Consider the following 16436-nt stretch of genomic DNA (forward strand, 5'->3'; position numbering starts at 1 on the left):
ATATTTAATTTATAAATATTGATGGAAAGCATCGCAGGCGGGGACCACCTTGACCGCCACCAACGAAAATTCTGCTAAATGGTGCACAACCGAAATGACTATAAATAAGCCTCTGTTGGTCCCCGCCTGCGATGCTTTCCATCAATATTTATAAATTAAATATTATTGTGGGGCTTGTTTTACTCTTTTTTTAGTGTGCAGTCGGGTATTTTGTTTTTTTAATAATTATGTTTCACAGGTTTATTCGACGCGATTTATTGTTTACATGTTGTACAAGTATCTCCATTCACTGGCCTTCTACACAGATTTTTAAATTAGTCTATGGATTTTTTGTTGGTAACACAGGGAAAATAAATAAAATAAAATTTTATATGGTAACATTCTACCCACTCATTATTCACTTCCATCGACGGAGCTTCATTCTGTGTTTCTGTCTGCTGGCCTTCGCACGTCTCTTCCCGATCCAGTAATACTCTAAAGATGGGGAAAAGGAAGCACGAGAGAAGTGATGAAGACATCATGCGAAAAATAAGAAAATTGAAGAACACGTTGCGGGAGAGGAAGGTTACGTTCGAATCGGACGATGATTTAAACTGTAAGTTATTTATATTTTTATTGGTTCAATACCGTGATACGTACTGCTAGTTTTGGGCTACTACTGTCACATAAATTGAGCTAATACATATAACGATACGTACTGCTACTAGGGCTGTTACTATCGTAAAAAAATTTAAAACTAAATTAAAAATACGTTATTTTTTAAATAATCGTATATTTTCTCTTCGCTACAGTTCCGACACGACAGCAAGAGGACATATCCGTCGAGGTGTCACCACGTGATATACACGTGGGCTCAGCATATGTAGAAGATGACATCGAAATACTGGATATGCCATCGTTGTCACCAACGCACGTGTCGAACCTTCAATCAACACCGCCTGAGCCGCCACCGTCTCAGCCGGAGCCTGAGCAGCCGCCACTAGAAAATCTAACCTCAACCACAGTACCAGGTTCATCATTAGATACCCAGCCTGAAATGATTGAGGAGACTGAACTGGAAGAGGACATATTGTTGTTATTGGGTGATGCTCCTAAAACTGAGACTCCAAGGGGTCCAGCTATTCACAAAGATATTGCCAGTCGATGGCAATTAATTCTAGCCAATGGACTTGCTAAAGATTCCAAAGACAACATTTGTAGAGATCATAATGCTCCTAGTAACTGCGATTTACTGTTAACACCATTACTAAATCCTGAAGTTAAAGCGGCTCTGCCAGAAGCTCTCGTTAAGAGAGATGCGATTCTCCAAAATAAGCAAAAGCAACTGGGGGTAGCTTTGTCTGCATTAGCAACATTAACTGACATGATCATTTCCAACGAACTGTCCCGACAAAAACTGCTCAAGCCACTGAGTGACGCTTCGCGTATTTTATGTGATAGTCACTATCAGGAGACAAGGACGCGGCGAAACTTTATAATTACGTCAATAAATCACAAACTGAAAAATACTCTGACAGAAGCTACCAGAGATTCAATGCTTTTTGGTGAAAATTTAACTGAAAAATTAAAAGCCGCAAAAACAATACAACAGTCTGGCGATGCGCTGAAAAGCCAAAAACCTAAAATACCTGCGCACCCTAATGCTGCTACAATCAGGAACAAAGGTTATTTAAACTACCAAGCTCAACATCGCAAGGTAGAACACAAACCCCAGGCTGGACCGAAACGACCACCGTGGCCAGCACAGCGGCCACAGAGCAGCGGCACGTCGTCGTCGCGGCAACGCCGTCCGTCACCAACGCGCACGACGTCTCCCCGGCGGAAAACGCAGCCTCGGAAATAACCCAGGTAAACTAGCTGGTCGTCTCAAATATTATGTACACAAATGGAAGAAATTAACTTCCGATAGCAATATTTTGTCATGGGTTAAAGGATATTTAATACCCTTTAAATGTACTCCATGTCGTACTGATACCCCTAAAGTGTACCCTAAATCAATCGAAGAGGCTTTAGATTTTGAAAAATCCATTAATAAATTATTAGAGGTTAACGCAATATCTCGATGCACTCATGAAGTAGGAGAATTTATATCCTCCGTGTTCTTGGTACCTAAACCAAACGGAGACAAAAGGTTCAAATTAAACTTAAAATGTTTAAATAAATTTGTTGATAATAAACACTTTAAAATGGAGGATTACCGTACCGCATCCAAACTTATTACTCAAAATTGCTATATGGCGTCGGTAGATTTGAAAGACGCATATTTTCTGTTACCTATTCATAATTCTCATAAAAAGTACCTCCGTTTTATTTATAATGATGTTCTTTATGAATTTAACTGTCTACCCTTCGGGTTATGTACGGCACCGTACGTGTTTACAAAATTATTGAAACCCGTCATGGAATACCTTAGATTAAATGGTTTTATATCTGTAATTTACATTGATGACATATTTTTAATCGGAAATACATTTTTGGAATGCAAAAACAATGTTGAAGCCACAATAAAACTCCTCAAGGATCTAGGTTTTCTAATAAATATGGAGAAAAGTAGCTTAAAGCCTCATACTCAATGCAAATTTCTAGGTTTTGAATATGATTCCGTTAATATGCAAATAAAATTACCACATAACAAAATCTTGAAAATTAAGGACTGTATTAACAAATTTTTAAAATTAAAGGGTTGCAAACTTCGAGAGTTTGCTCGTTTTATCGGTATATTAATTTCTGCTTGTCCTGCCGTGCAGTATTCATGGCTATACACTAAATCAATGGAGAAATTTAAGTATCATTGCTTGTTAAAAAACCCTAGCTATGATCAAGTTGTACAATTTCCTAGCTGCCTAAAAATTGATATGTTTTGGTGGTTGAATCATATCGACCACAGTTCTAATCCGTTAGTTTGTGGTAATTATGATTTAGAGATTTTTTCCGATGCATCATCTACAGGATGGGGCGCCTATTGTAATACAAAAAAGTGTTTTGGTCATTGGACGCCTTCAGAAAAATCTCTGCATATTAACGAGTTGGAGCTTAAGGCTGCATTTCTTGCTCTCAAATGCTTTGCAAAGCATAAGTGTAATATTAACATTCTGTTAAGGCTTGATAATGTAACTGCAATATGTTGCATCAACAAAATGGGAAGCGTACAGTTTAACCATTTTGATGTTATTGCTAGAGAAATATGGCAGTGGTGTGAGACGCGTAAAATAACTGTTTTTGCAGGTTATATCAATACAAAGGATAATGTAGAAGCAGATCAATTATCACGTAAAAAGTTTCAAGATACTGAATGGGAAATTAATAATGCTGTTTATGACAAAATTACTAGTATTTTCGGCATACCTGAAATAGATTTATTTGCTAGTAGATGTAATGCAAAGTGCTCAAATTACGTAACTTGGACTCATGACCCAGATGCATTGGCAAGAGATGCTTTTACAATCTCTTGGAAAAAACAGTTTTTCTACGCATTTCCACCCTTTTCTATGATTACTAAAGTCATGCAAAAAATTATTAGTGAAAAAGCTGAAGGCATTGTTATAGTACCATATTGGCCTACTCAACCGTGGTTTCCTATATTCAAAAAGCTTGTGTGTTCCGAACAAATTTATTTCGGCCCCAGTGATGACCTATTAATTTGTCCTTTCAGGTCTCGTCACAATCTTCACCGCAGCTTAATCTTAGTAGCCGCGAAGCTTTCCGGGAAACATTACTGAAGAAATGTCTGTCTGTGAGATCAGTGGAAATAATGTTATCGTCCTTGTCTGATTCTACTTACAAACAATACGATGGTTGTATTAAGTCATGGTTAAATTATTGTAATAAATATGGTTATGATTATTCTGCTGTATCAGTTCCTATCGTTATTCATTTTTTGACTACTATGTTTGATAAGGGTGCTAAATATGGTACTATAAATACCTACAAGTCTGCACTATCTTTAATATTAGGAAATATAATAGAGGATGATAGAATTAAGAGATTCTTAAAAGGAGTTTACAGGTTGAGGCCAACCATCCCTAAATACAATTTGACTTGGGATCCTAACATTATATTAAATTACTTAGCACAACAATGGCCCAATGCTGACCTCAACCTAGAAACTCTGTCTAAAAAAACTGTGAGTCTGTTGGCTTTGGTGACAGCACATCGAGTGCAAACTTTTGCTCTAATAAAAACTGAAAATATCATTATAAACTCACCTTATGATATAACTATCACTATACCAGATCTAATTAAAACATCTAAACCAAATTCCTTTCAACCTGTTTTAAAATTACCTTACTTTACTGCTCGTCCTCAAATTTGCCCCGCCATGTGCCTAGAAGACTACATAAATAAAACAAATTCACTTCGTCATAACGATTATTTATTTATTAGTTACAAACGACCTCACAATAAAGTATCTTCTCAAACCCTCGGTCACTGGATAAAAAATATTCTTCTCAAAAGTGGTATTGATACTTCTATATTCAGCGCTCATAGCACACGGCATGCTTCCACATCATCAGCTAACAGACTCGGAGTGAGTATCGATGTAATTCGAAAAACCGCTGGCTGGACGGAATCTTCTTCCGTGTTTGCACGGTTTTATAATCGTGATATTATTTCTGATCCAAATCAGTTTGCTAACAGCATATTATCTGCCAATCTGTAATAAAATTATATTTAATGAATACTTAAAAATAAAACATGATTGTGAATAAATAAATGATCAATTACCCACTTGTAATGAATCTGTAGATTTTCTTGAATAAAAAAGTGCAATTCCTCAGTCCATTGTTTATACAAGCTGTTGAATTGCATCCGTGCCATAGTCAAGGACGTAACTATGCTAATGATTCTCGACCCAAATCAACAAAAAAATTGGTACGTATTTTTTTTTTTTTTCGGAATTCCGTCAATGTCATCTGGCCGTATTTAAACTTGGTGCGTGTGTTACTGGCCTTAGAACCGTGCTGCGCCCTCACACAAACGCAAACACAAAGCATACGCAACGATTATTCATAAATTTCATTCATAAAATTGGATTACTTCTGAAATACTACGACATTACAATGACAAAAAAAACAGTGCATATTAGCTATTTCCCGTCTACTGTAATTCCAATCGATTATTTACGTATGTTATGTCCTCCTCCTGAAGTATGGCACAAATGCAAATCAACACCTTGTATTATTTCGCACTGTGTTCTCTGAACATCGTACAACATGTAAACAATAAATCGCGTCGAATAAACCTGTGAAACATAATTGATAATCAAACGAACTTACCAAGTGAAGTTCGATGACAATTATGTGAACAGGTTTATTCGACGCGATTTACATCTTAACCCTCCCTGAAAACAAAAACTTATTAATGAGTACTTACCTAAATGGTTAGTCCTGGTTATTTCAATAAGTTTTAGATAAATATTCCACACCCTACAACGAAATAATATAACAATGTTATGTCTTTAAACAAAATGAAGCTCCGTCGATGGAAGTGAATAATGAGTGGGTAGAATGTTACCATATAAAATTTTATTTTATTTATTTTCCCTGTGTTACCAACAAAAAATCCATAGACTAATTTAAAAATCTGTGTAGAAGGCCAGTGAATGGAGATACTTGTACAACATGTAAACAATAAATCGCGTCGAATAAACCTGTTCACATAATTGTCATCGAACTTCACTTGGTAAGTTCGTTTGATTATCAATAATTCTTTTACTTTTTTGTGAACTTTACAGTTGTATGCACAAAAGTAATAAAAAAATAACAAAATAATAAAATTATCGGCAATTACTTCTAGCATAAAATAAAAGAGAACCAAAAACTTTCGATACACATTTTACTACATTTTTTGGACCCAGCTTACTGCTTATCTCTAAATTCTTCTGGCATGACACCATTCTTGTAAACCGTTCTACATATTTTTATGGTTGAATTTATCTGAATATACCATTAAAAAATATTGTTCCCATTAACATGACGGGGCATGCTGAGTCTCCCATTAAAAATATGTACACAGTTCTTTGAGAACCAAAAAAGATAAAGTTTCAAGTTAATTCGATATTACAAAACGAACATTATGATCGAATATAAAACAATAACACCACTCAACACCCAACAGGAAACAGGAGAACGGATCGAGAGAGTATCGGAAACTCGAATAAACAAACTTAACTGGCCACTCAACTAACGCACAATGTTACTTAGTGCATATAAAAAAAATAACAACAAACGCTCACTTGGAGTGGTATTCGCGTTATTATTAGCTGCAGTGCATATAAACAAGGTTACAGCTAAACGTCGCCTCTGGCCGTATCGATGCGTCGACGGGCGGCGCGGGCCCTGCTTCGCCGCTTTTAAAAAGCTAACCCGTCCCGCAAGAAAAGGACGGGTGGCTAGCACGTGGGAAGTGAATTCCGAACGCACGCACCCCCTCCCGCCGGGCCCCCACCCCGCGCCCCTTGCTCCTTGCGCCGCGCACACCAGTCGCGCGCCGACCGCCGCATGGGCAACACGTCCTATAAACTCACCCTTAACCGAACCCGCCCCGACGTTGTGTTAACCGTAGTGGGAACGAATACGTTGTGATTTGTTTTGAGTGTGACGTCACTAGTGCAAACTGTGAACGTAAACGCATAAAATTGGTGTTTTAAGTGCACTATGAGGTTGTTTACAACGTTATGAATGGTTTGGACCGCTGCTTCTTCGATCAACGTAAGTTTGTGTTTTGGTTATGTTTGGTTCTAGTTAATGCTGAATTGGGCGGAAATTCGTAAATTGCCTCGTTCGGGCTGCGGTTAGCGTTGGCTTTATTCGCGTGTAATGGGACGTGCGTTGCGGCATTTCAGCATTTTCAGCGGCTATGCGGCGACTCGGGTCATGTAATTATTAAAACGCTCTAAATTCAATTCATATAAGATTCTCTTTCAATTTTTCGTCTGGATAGGGAATTACGTTGACATAATGTAAACATTAAGTCTAAACTTTTCAGAGGGTTGTTAATTTATTTTTTGTCAAGTTTCGTTTATTATTTAGCTTAACTGCAAAAACGAAGCAAAAATAAAACTCAGTAACTTGAAGTTTCAGTTATAATTCAATATTTTGAGAAGAGAACTTCTGATTTAAATCATAAAAGTGAAAATGCTAAATTCTTGATAATTTCCAAAAACAATCCAAAATTTTCTTAGGATGGTTTGATTTAATAAAATGGACTTAAAAAATGCCAGTTACAAATCTTACACAGGTCGATAACCAAATCCCGAAAAAAAACAAGGTCGGTAAAGAATCACCGCAACAACAAATGACTTCTTAAGAAATGTCGAAATCTTGAAATGTAGGGACACAAAATAGAAACAACGTAATTTAGAAGTGATAAAACAGAAGCTAAACAATTTCTTATCTCGAACGAACTGGCTGTAACAGAACTCACTGCACTTAAACATTGAACCGAAAAGGAGGAACTTTGAGAATATATTAAATCCAACAAGATAACTACTAACGACCGTTGAGTCAACAGAAATGAGCTCGCTGTACCAAGTTAAATTGGTAATGATTTGTCCAATTAAGACGAAAGGGCAAACGATGGTACAAACAGGATGGCTTGTTGTGAAATCATTGGAAATGATTTGAGGAATGCTTGCCCAGTAATTGATTTAATGAAAGAATTGCTTGATGCACGACATAATGATGTTTATGGAGACTTACGAGAACATTTTGATCACGCTAAATTAAGTCAGTGTTTTATAGCGAGCCCGAGTGAAGTTATTACTTTCTTCGAGGTATCTAATTTGTTTGTTTATGTTGTAAGTTTAGATGCATCAAGTCATCTTCGCAATGTAAAGTTAGTTGAAGTGTTCAATGATTTTAATTAAAGTGATATTGATGAAGAACTTGAAAAGAAGAAGAAGGTGAAAATTTCTATCAATTTATGAAAACACAACTTTTTTATTGCCTGTAATAATTATGTTTGTAGTAATAATTTTCTACCCCCAAGAATATACTTAATGCAGTAATTAAGATTTACGTCAAACAGTTCCAAGAAACTTAATATTAATTTCTGTTGCTGGAATGAACGGAGAAAAGGTTCATTGAACACTCGTTTTATGAAAAAGATTTTTATGCTCATGTTTTGAGTAGTTTGCTGCTTGGTGAGAGTTTTAGACTAATAGTATAAAATATTTCTGTTGATGTTCTCTCAGATGTACGTGAAAGTTACCATGTAAGATTTTGAATCATATTTATTAACACTTACCACTCACATCAGTTAAAATAAATATCTATTAAGTGATACCAACATGCTACAGCAAATAGAAATCTCATCAGGTACTTATAGTTCGGCCATTCAGAGAATGCGTTCCTGACACGTCGCGATTGAACTGACGACGTAACTTTGCAATGGCGTTGCAGTTACGATAAAAATATTTTTGCTGGTTGTTTACCGTTTTAACAATTGAGGAGCATTAAAACAACATTATTATATCAATAATCAATGAATGTTATTACGTCGTCAGTTCAATCGCGACGTGTCAGGAACGCATTCTCTGAATGGCCGAACTATAATAACCGTTTACTTATTTACACGTAACTACAGCATAGATCTTATACTGTGCTAAGCAAGCTCAGTGTTCAAAGCAATAAATCTTCCAAAAATCCAAAAAAAAGAAGCAATATTTATTTTTAAAGGCATTTTGAAACCGATAGCCAATAAAGAGCAAACAAATCACACTTATGTTCCCCAAACACCTTCGTGTTAAACAAACATAAATCACCAAATAGTGCTGGCAAATAATAAAAAAGTAATATTTAAATAGTCCGACCGCGATGGACCACCCGTGCGATCCGTTCAACTTCATCCGCGGCACGAACGTCCCCATTATACTATCAAAAGATAGTTGGACCCGCCCGTTTGTATTCAGTTTTTACGTAATTTACATCTCTTCTATTCTTATAGTTATTCTGTTTTCGTTTTGTGATCTCCACAGGACAGGTTTGTTCGAATGTGTCGCGTGTAAAACTGCATCATCATCCGGCTTTTGTTTTCTTTCCTGTTTCAAATTGGATGCATCTTTATCGATTACATTGTCCGCTACCGTTGATTGGGATTGTTCTTTTTTATTTTGTAGGTGATAAACATAAGCTTTGTCTACATTTGCGTATGATTCATCTGTTGCAACATTTCTTAGACTTTTAGGGTCATTAGTACCAATGTTTACCGAGACGTTATTGAACATCAAGGAAATTATGATGTTGCAATTTGGATCTTAATTACGTACTGCTTCTTACGGCTCCGTCTCTGGTAAGAAATTATCATCTTAAACAAATTTCAAAATTATTATATTGCCTTTAATAGCTTCCATTATGCGATTTGTTGACATTTTATAATTATGTAGGCTTGACTGTACTAGCTAACCTTCGTTAACAATTCACTGCTATAGATACTAAATAAGTTTCATCGCCAAAGTAAATAATAGGGGCATTTAAAATTTATTCAGCAATTTTGCAATTTCGCTCAACTTAAGCTTATTATAACTTTATGATTACTTTAAAATTTTAGTGTTAGTAGAGTGGAAACTTTTTTAATCCTTGTAATAAAAATAAGTTCAAAATTAGACTCAGTTTTTAATAACAAACTCTAACAATGAAGAACAAAATATAATTTCGATACACGAATGTATTCCCTTGGTGTAAAAGTTCGTACAGCGGCGTACCTGAGCCGAATCTCAACTATTTCCCTTAAGTTTCCGGTTAATTTAACGCGGGGTCGCCGTATGCATCCAAACGACAGGCAAAAGACAACACAGCCGGGACTCCCACGTGTGTTGTACAAACAACAAACTTCCCAGAAAACACAATGTCATCAGAAACAAAAACATTGCACCCTAATTGCCTACTATTACCACAAAAGTTCTTCCCAATGATAATTACGGGCTTCGTGAGGCCTACACTGTGTATTTAGTGCATCGTAATGATGCCTGTGGTACAGCAACGGCTTATTATCGTCCCACTGTTTGGTCTAGGATACTATTATACCTTGAGGAAACCCCGTTTTTTTCTACTAATTATAATATTGGCTGTTTGTAGAGGTATAGCTCGATGTTTGAAGACGCGGACTTTCTAAACCAAATAAATATTGGTATTGGAATTCATGAAATTAAAGTGTCTTCTTTTGAAATTAAGTCAAGTCTTATAATGAAGTCAAGTAAGTGATCTTCTCAAAGGTTGAGGTGCATCGATATTGATAATAAAACTGCCAAAACACGAAGACGTTTATGACACCGAAGTACTGTTAAAAAGCTATTTAAAAGAACAAATGATTTCATTCGTTGATAATGATATTCGATGCGGTGAAATGGAAAAGATACACAATTTTATAGCGGCCAATAAAAGAGTTGTGTTGGTACACGATCAAACTTAAAATGCCATAAAAACGCAATACTTTCGCTCATTGTTTGATGCTTTAGCCACGCTCGTAAACTTTAAACAAATTGGTTTTTTGGATGATCGATTTATGTTGATTTTTGCTTTTTTACTGCCATCAAAAACGTTACATTGAGTTGGTCTAGACGTAATTTGTAGCAGTAGATTAGATTGGACTTACTTCGATAGTAGTGATTTAGCCATAAATATAACTTTATCTTTATTTTCTTCACTATGAGGTACGAATATGCGCACGGTGGACATTTGAATTCGTTCAGAAATCTGCATGATTACAAAGCGATCTATGTCATGTGTTCAACCTATCCTTTGATCTTTTATCGTTCTACTCCCAATACCTAAGCTTATTTAGAGCAGTCATAATTTCGTCAATACCACTTAAATTAAAATGTCTATCAATCTGATTTGCTTTTTCTATATCATGATTAATCGAAGATTTAACCCATTTATCGAGTGATATTTTGAGGTCAAAGTTCATTCGACTTGCAACTTCAGCATTTATGACTTTGCCTTTCAATTAACCTCCTTGATCAAATTATTAAGTCTGAACATATGTTGTTGAAACTTCACTTTATTAGTGTCTGTGTGCGGTAATTTCTACTAGTTAGTAGAATTCCCGATCAACTCCAGGGCTTTAATTATCACCAAGTAGGATTATCCGCCATCTTGGAAATTCATTAGTATTAGGAGCTTTATAGATAAATCGTTGACTAATTAAACGCCTATTGAAGGCATTTGTTTGGGCCTACAATTTGTAAACATGAATTGTTTATCTGTTTAATACTGGGAATCAAAATTCCTGTATTATTGGAAGGTATAATTATAATACAGGTTATCGAAATATTTCTCAAATACTTAGGTACATATAGTTATTATTTAATAATATGCTTTGAATTAGCTTCTACTTACAATGTGAGAAAATTAACAATGAGCGATTGCATGCCCAAAATAGATTGATGAATGAGACAATTACAGTAGAACACCTACTTAATTTCACCAATTAAAACTAAAGTCATCTTAATTTTACATCGTTGACTTTCATACCCTTTTATTTTCGCTACAATATTAATAGAAAAGTGATAATGTGGTCGCTAAAATATAATAATTCTTGTTCTTATTTTAGTGCGTGAACATATTGGACAGTTTGTCAGAGCTGTGCAATCTGTATGCCAGCTGCGAGATCCCTGACCCATTTCATTTTAGATCTCATAACTAAAGCTGATGTTGAAAATTGTATAGCACTTAAGAAATTATTCTTCAATATATATACATAATTTAATGCTCTTGTATGCAAACAGCTAGTTTAATATTTTTCCACGATTCGCCCACGTCTTTATTTGATTCGTTTGGTAAGTTTATTTGCTATTAAATTCCCTTGAGCAATGTTTTTTATGAGTGTATTACGGCTCACCCACGGTTTGAAAAGCTATTTTTTTTAATTACAGCTTTGTACACTTCTTTCTCAAACAGATTTAAAATACTTTTGATGTGTGCATTATACTTCTATAGATCTAAAAGTTACAGAGTATCAATCAAGTTCTATAGCAACTTTGAATGTATACTATGCTAATATATTTAAAATAAGTAACATTTATAAGTAACAAATCAACCTGTCTATCACGGATAAAGTTGACTACAATGATAATGTTGGTGGTCTTAAGTGATTTGGGCGGAACGGTGATGACAATGTTACATGGGTGGTTACAGGTTCTGTAGCTTGTATTACCCAATCAATTTGTAAGCTTTTAGTATACCCACATACTGTAGACTTTTTATTCGGCCGACAATTTCATCAGGTGCTTGATACGTAGTACGGAGATGTATGGGTATGCGCACATGACAATGATCAAGTTCGCCTGGTATCGAATCGACTCAAAACTGTGTGTGTGTGTGCGAAATAAACCATGTATACACATGATTTATTTTACCATCGGTCCAACTGTCGTTTAGTCTGCTACTTTTAACAGTAGTAAGAACCTGTGCACGGCTGGGTATTGTATACAAAGTCTAAAGAGAAATAAATTATTAAAGTAGCTGGATTATTTGCTTCAGAAAATATAGCTGTGACAGCTATTACTAAAATCAACGTTGTACAGTCGAAAATTTAATTTATTATAATGATGTTAACTTTGTTCTCGAGCATTGAAATTGGATAAATATTAAACCCTATCTCTGAAGTTATTCATAAGATAATCTTCATTACTTAGTAGTCAAAAAGTAGTAGTAATATAAGATAATAAAAGTACAGATACTACTATGTTCACATATGCCGTGTTTCTATGAATATATGAATGGTAAACGTACTCTACTATTTTTCAATTTTCCGTGACAATAGGCGCCGTGAATGGGTAACTCATTACCATATGTACTCGCTTTCTATATTGATAATAAAATTGTGAATGTGAAAAAACTTTTATGGTGATTCGATAAGTGTTCTCCGTATGTTTGTTTAGTAGATATTTGAGTACATAGTTTACTGTTAGTTTATTTGGTATAATTCATTTAAATGAATTATATTCTACATTAGGTGTATTTAAGACAAACTTTTCAAACCAATAAAACTATAAATTGTAACTATAGAAATTCACATTGCCAGATGTCTCGTTACGTAGTTACCAATCAGAGTCCACAAAATAGATAAAAATAAAAGACTAATTTGTATATTTAATATACCAACGGTTAATGGTCATCTAAAAGTGTCAACAGAGACTCTCGGGTCATCAAACCAAAATAAACTCAATTTAATCATAGCTATTAAATCCAATCTATATTTAACGCGTGCCCATTTCCATATTCTTCCCAAATTGAAGTTATGACCAACGTATACATAAGTGCTTTAATAACCGCGCCTACTCTTTTACTACGAAACTTACGCAACAGTACCAAATAACATAACAGAATTCGAAACAGCGATAAAACGACGAAAAAATACATCCCAATTTTCACTTCACTTAGATAGAATTCCCACAAAAACTGCTATAATAATAATAAACGCATCATAACACTATAAATGTAGCTGTAAACGACTTTTTTGAACTGCACTGACGTCTTTAGTTCGTACCAACGGCGTCTTTGACGATTATACTCGGGCATAAGAATGAAATTGGGTTGGATCGACAAAAAAGTATGAATGAAAGAGGTTTGTATCAGTCACGCATTTGCTCCCGCCCACGGTAGTTTCAAGTTTTTATTGTATCATAAGCTTTGTACGAAATAAGTTTATTAAACGTGTTTGAATAACGGTAAAAGATATTATTATTGGACACCGAAATGCAATTGGCAGTAGTAACGCCATCTTTTGGTGAGTAGCGGTAAACGAACATTAGTGATCGGGACCCATCTAAGAAGTCATACTAAACATTGGACTCGGAACAAAATAATTTTCTAAGTATTCCAAAACCATTCTATATTGTATTGTAATGTAGTCGATTATCTCGATTAATTAATTGATTATTAACAACAATTCCCCTAATCTTGCAACAGCATCCAATCCTTCACGCGTGATCAGTGTCAGCTCGAAACATCGTAATCTCGATATTCCAGGAAATTTGATTGACGTCTAATGGCCTACGCTTGAGATACATCTTCGAATCAGTTGTTCATCTCACTTAGAAAATCGATTAGGTATTGTGTAATGACGTCTCGTTCTAGGAATCTGAAGGAGTATTTAATCAAAACCTGTAAAGATTTAAATTACTCGAAAAAAAAATATAGAAATAATAATATTTTACGTAACTAAGTAACATAGTTGGTTTCATTCCATGAAATACCAGCCTTATGATTAAAGCACCAACTAAATTGGAAAAACTGTAACAACCCAATTAGTTAAAATAATTAATCCAATTGACAGAATTATTTATATGTAATTTGGTGATAATTACCAGAATTTCACTGGAGTTCACTACACTATCGAAACATTGTATGTAAGTATCGATTGAACTTTCCGATAAGTCACCAAAGTGAACACTTCTATTTAAACCTGGCCGGATTTCTTGTCAAGATTACAATGACCCCTGCGATGCATATAATTTGGTTGTATAGTCTGTTTTTTAATCTCGTAGACTAAATTGACACTTGCAAAATGTCAAACTTTCTAATAATTTTGCTAGCTCTGTGGTGCAGTGTTGTACTTACGATACCGGTTCGTTGAATCGTAACTTTTTACAATAAGTCATCCTGAAATAATGGGCTTATCCTTGATGATTACGCATGGCTTTGCGTGGTCAGATATCCCTGGCAGTTTGTAGCACGTCGTACAGCCATGTGTACGTACGTGAATTTTAAATATAAAACTTTGAATGAATATTAAATTCGTCTATTATAGATAAAAAGTTACGATTCAACGAACCGGTATCGTAAGTACAACACTGCACCACAGAGCTAGCAAAATTATTAGAAAGTTTGACATTTTGCAAGTGTCAATTTAGTCTACGAGATTAAAAAACAGACTATAAGTGATTGTTTTTGGCTTAAGCCTAGTCGAGTTGAAGGTCTTGTGATTATGGTCGCTGTCACAGCTGTCTGGTCCTGGCAATCTGCAGGCCGTGACACTAGAGATTAGCCGGTACAACGCGTGTGCTGTCAATCACGACGCCTAGCCCTTAGCTGAGACGATCGCACATGCTTGAACTGCGCAGGGATTTGGGATACGACAAAATGGCCGCCCTTTTGTCGGGACTGTATTGTTATGAGCTAAATTTGGATCCAGCGACGTAATTGTTGTGTTAACATATTATTAATGATGCTTTTACAAAAGCTTTTGTAACAGATTATTTTCATCTAAAGTTGACATTTAAAACCACTATCTTTAACTTCGTGTAAAATAAATTGAAGCGTCAGTGTTGCAATGCGACAAAAAGTATCATGGCTAAAAAGCTTAAAACAATCAATTACAAAAATAAACAATGCATCATTGTCGTTACGAAAGTAACTCCTAAAAAGATGCACTCAATTAAGGTCGGTTGTGAAGGGCCTTGCATAAAAATTACATAAGAAAAAAAAACTTCGAGAACGACATTAATCGTATGACAAACCCATCCATATTAGTACATGAATTATGTAAAGTTCGAAAGCCTATAATCCGTATAAAGGAGTGACATGAACTGGACAAAAAATATATGATGACCAATCGTGGTGACAGATACAAATGCGAGTACTTACAGACGCATTCATGAATGCAAGAGCTTAAACTTGGGATCAATAAGTGGAGAACCGAGAGTTTTTACAATACTGAGCAACTCTTCGAAATTTTAAAGAATTGCGTTTGAGTTTTTTTAGGTATACAAATGTACGGTTGATTGAATGTTAATAGCAAACTTGCTAGGGCTTGCTATGTACTGCAGCATCATTCAAAATATGGAAAGAATGAAACTAACGTCTAATAGACATAGTTTTTTTCGTCGAATAAGTACTGAAGATAGATTTATACGATCATATTCAATACTGATACACAAACCAGTTACAACATTAAAATTGAATGTAAAAGAAACGAGAGCGATCACTTACAATTCTTGCGTGCAGACCTTTGATATAACCCGGTCGATTTACGAAGTCGTATCATCCCAAACGTGTTAAAGAAACAAATGTGCTCCTCACGCCGTCAGGATAAGACCTCTAAATCCGAACTATTGTTGCGGCATTGATTAAGAGTAATGGGCCAAATCGAGCATTCAGCAGAGCTGGTTTAGAATGGAGTCTGTTTATACTTGTGTCAATCTCATGATGGTTAAAGCTAACATAGATGTGAAACTGCAATATTTGGTGCTTTGTTTCAATCGATTGATGAAGAAATAAGGTTTAAATATTGCAATACATACCAGTTAACAAAACATAAAGTGTGGTGAATTTCTTTCATATAATTTCTTTACACTCAGTACGTAACAACATTTCCTTTTTCATTTGGTCATAACGTTTCTCTCTTTGAATTACTATTTCCATTATTTTATATTCTTACGTTCTCTTTTTACAGTATGTACCTATAGTGCATTGTACACTATAAAAAGAGAG

General features: G+C 35.2%; 2 protein-coding genes across 6 annotated transcripts in view; both read left to right on the top strand.

The window, feature by feature from the left end:
* The first annotated feature begins 231 nt into the window (after positions 1-231).
* Positions 232-3843, top strand: LOC124632772. The gene is made up of 3 exons (XM_047167733.1): positions 232-595; positions 792-1848; positions 3653-3843. Exons 1-2 carry the CDS (start codon positions 481-483, stop codon positions 1841-1843), a joined length of 1167 nt encoding a protein of 388 aa, XP_047023689.1. The 5' UTR covers positions 232-480; the 3' UTR covers positions 1844-1848; positions 3653-3843.
* Positions 3844-6493: 2650 nt separating this feature from the next.
* LOC124632192 (teneurin-m) overlaps positions 6494-16436 on the top strand; it is a 202197-nt gene continuing 192254 nt past the window's right edge. For all 5 annotated transcript variants that reach the window (XM_047166898.1, XM_047166900.1, XM_047166901.1 and 2 more), the window contains exon 1: positions 6494-6710. In XM_047166898.1, the coding sequence (XP_047022854.1) occupies positions 6677-6710 (34 nt within the window). In that variant the 5' untranslated portion in view covers positions 6494-6676. The remainder of the gene's footprint in view (positions 6711-16436) is intronic.

This window comes from Helicoverpa zea, chromosome 8 (genome assembly GCF_022581195.2).
Source record: "Helicoverpa zea isolate HzStark_Cry1AcR chromosome 8, ilHelZeax1.1, whole genome shotgun sequence".
NCBI lineage: Eukaryota > Metazoa > Arthropoda > Insecta > Lepidoptera > Noctuidae > Helicoverpa > Helicoverpa zea.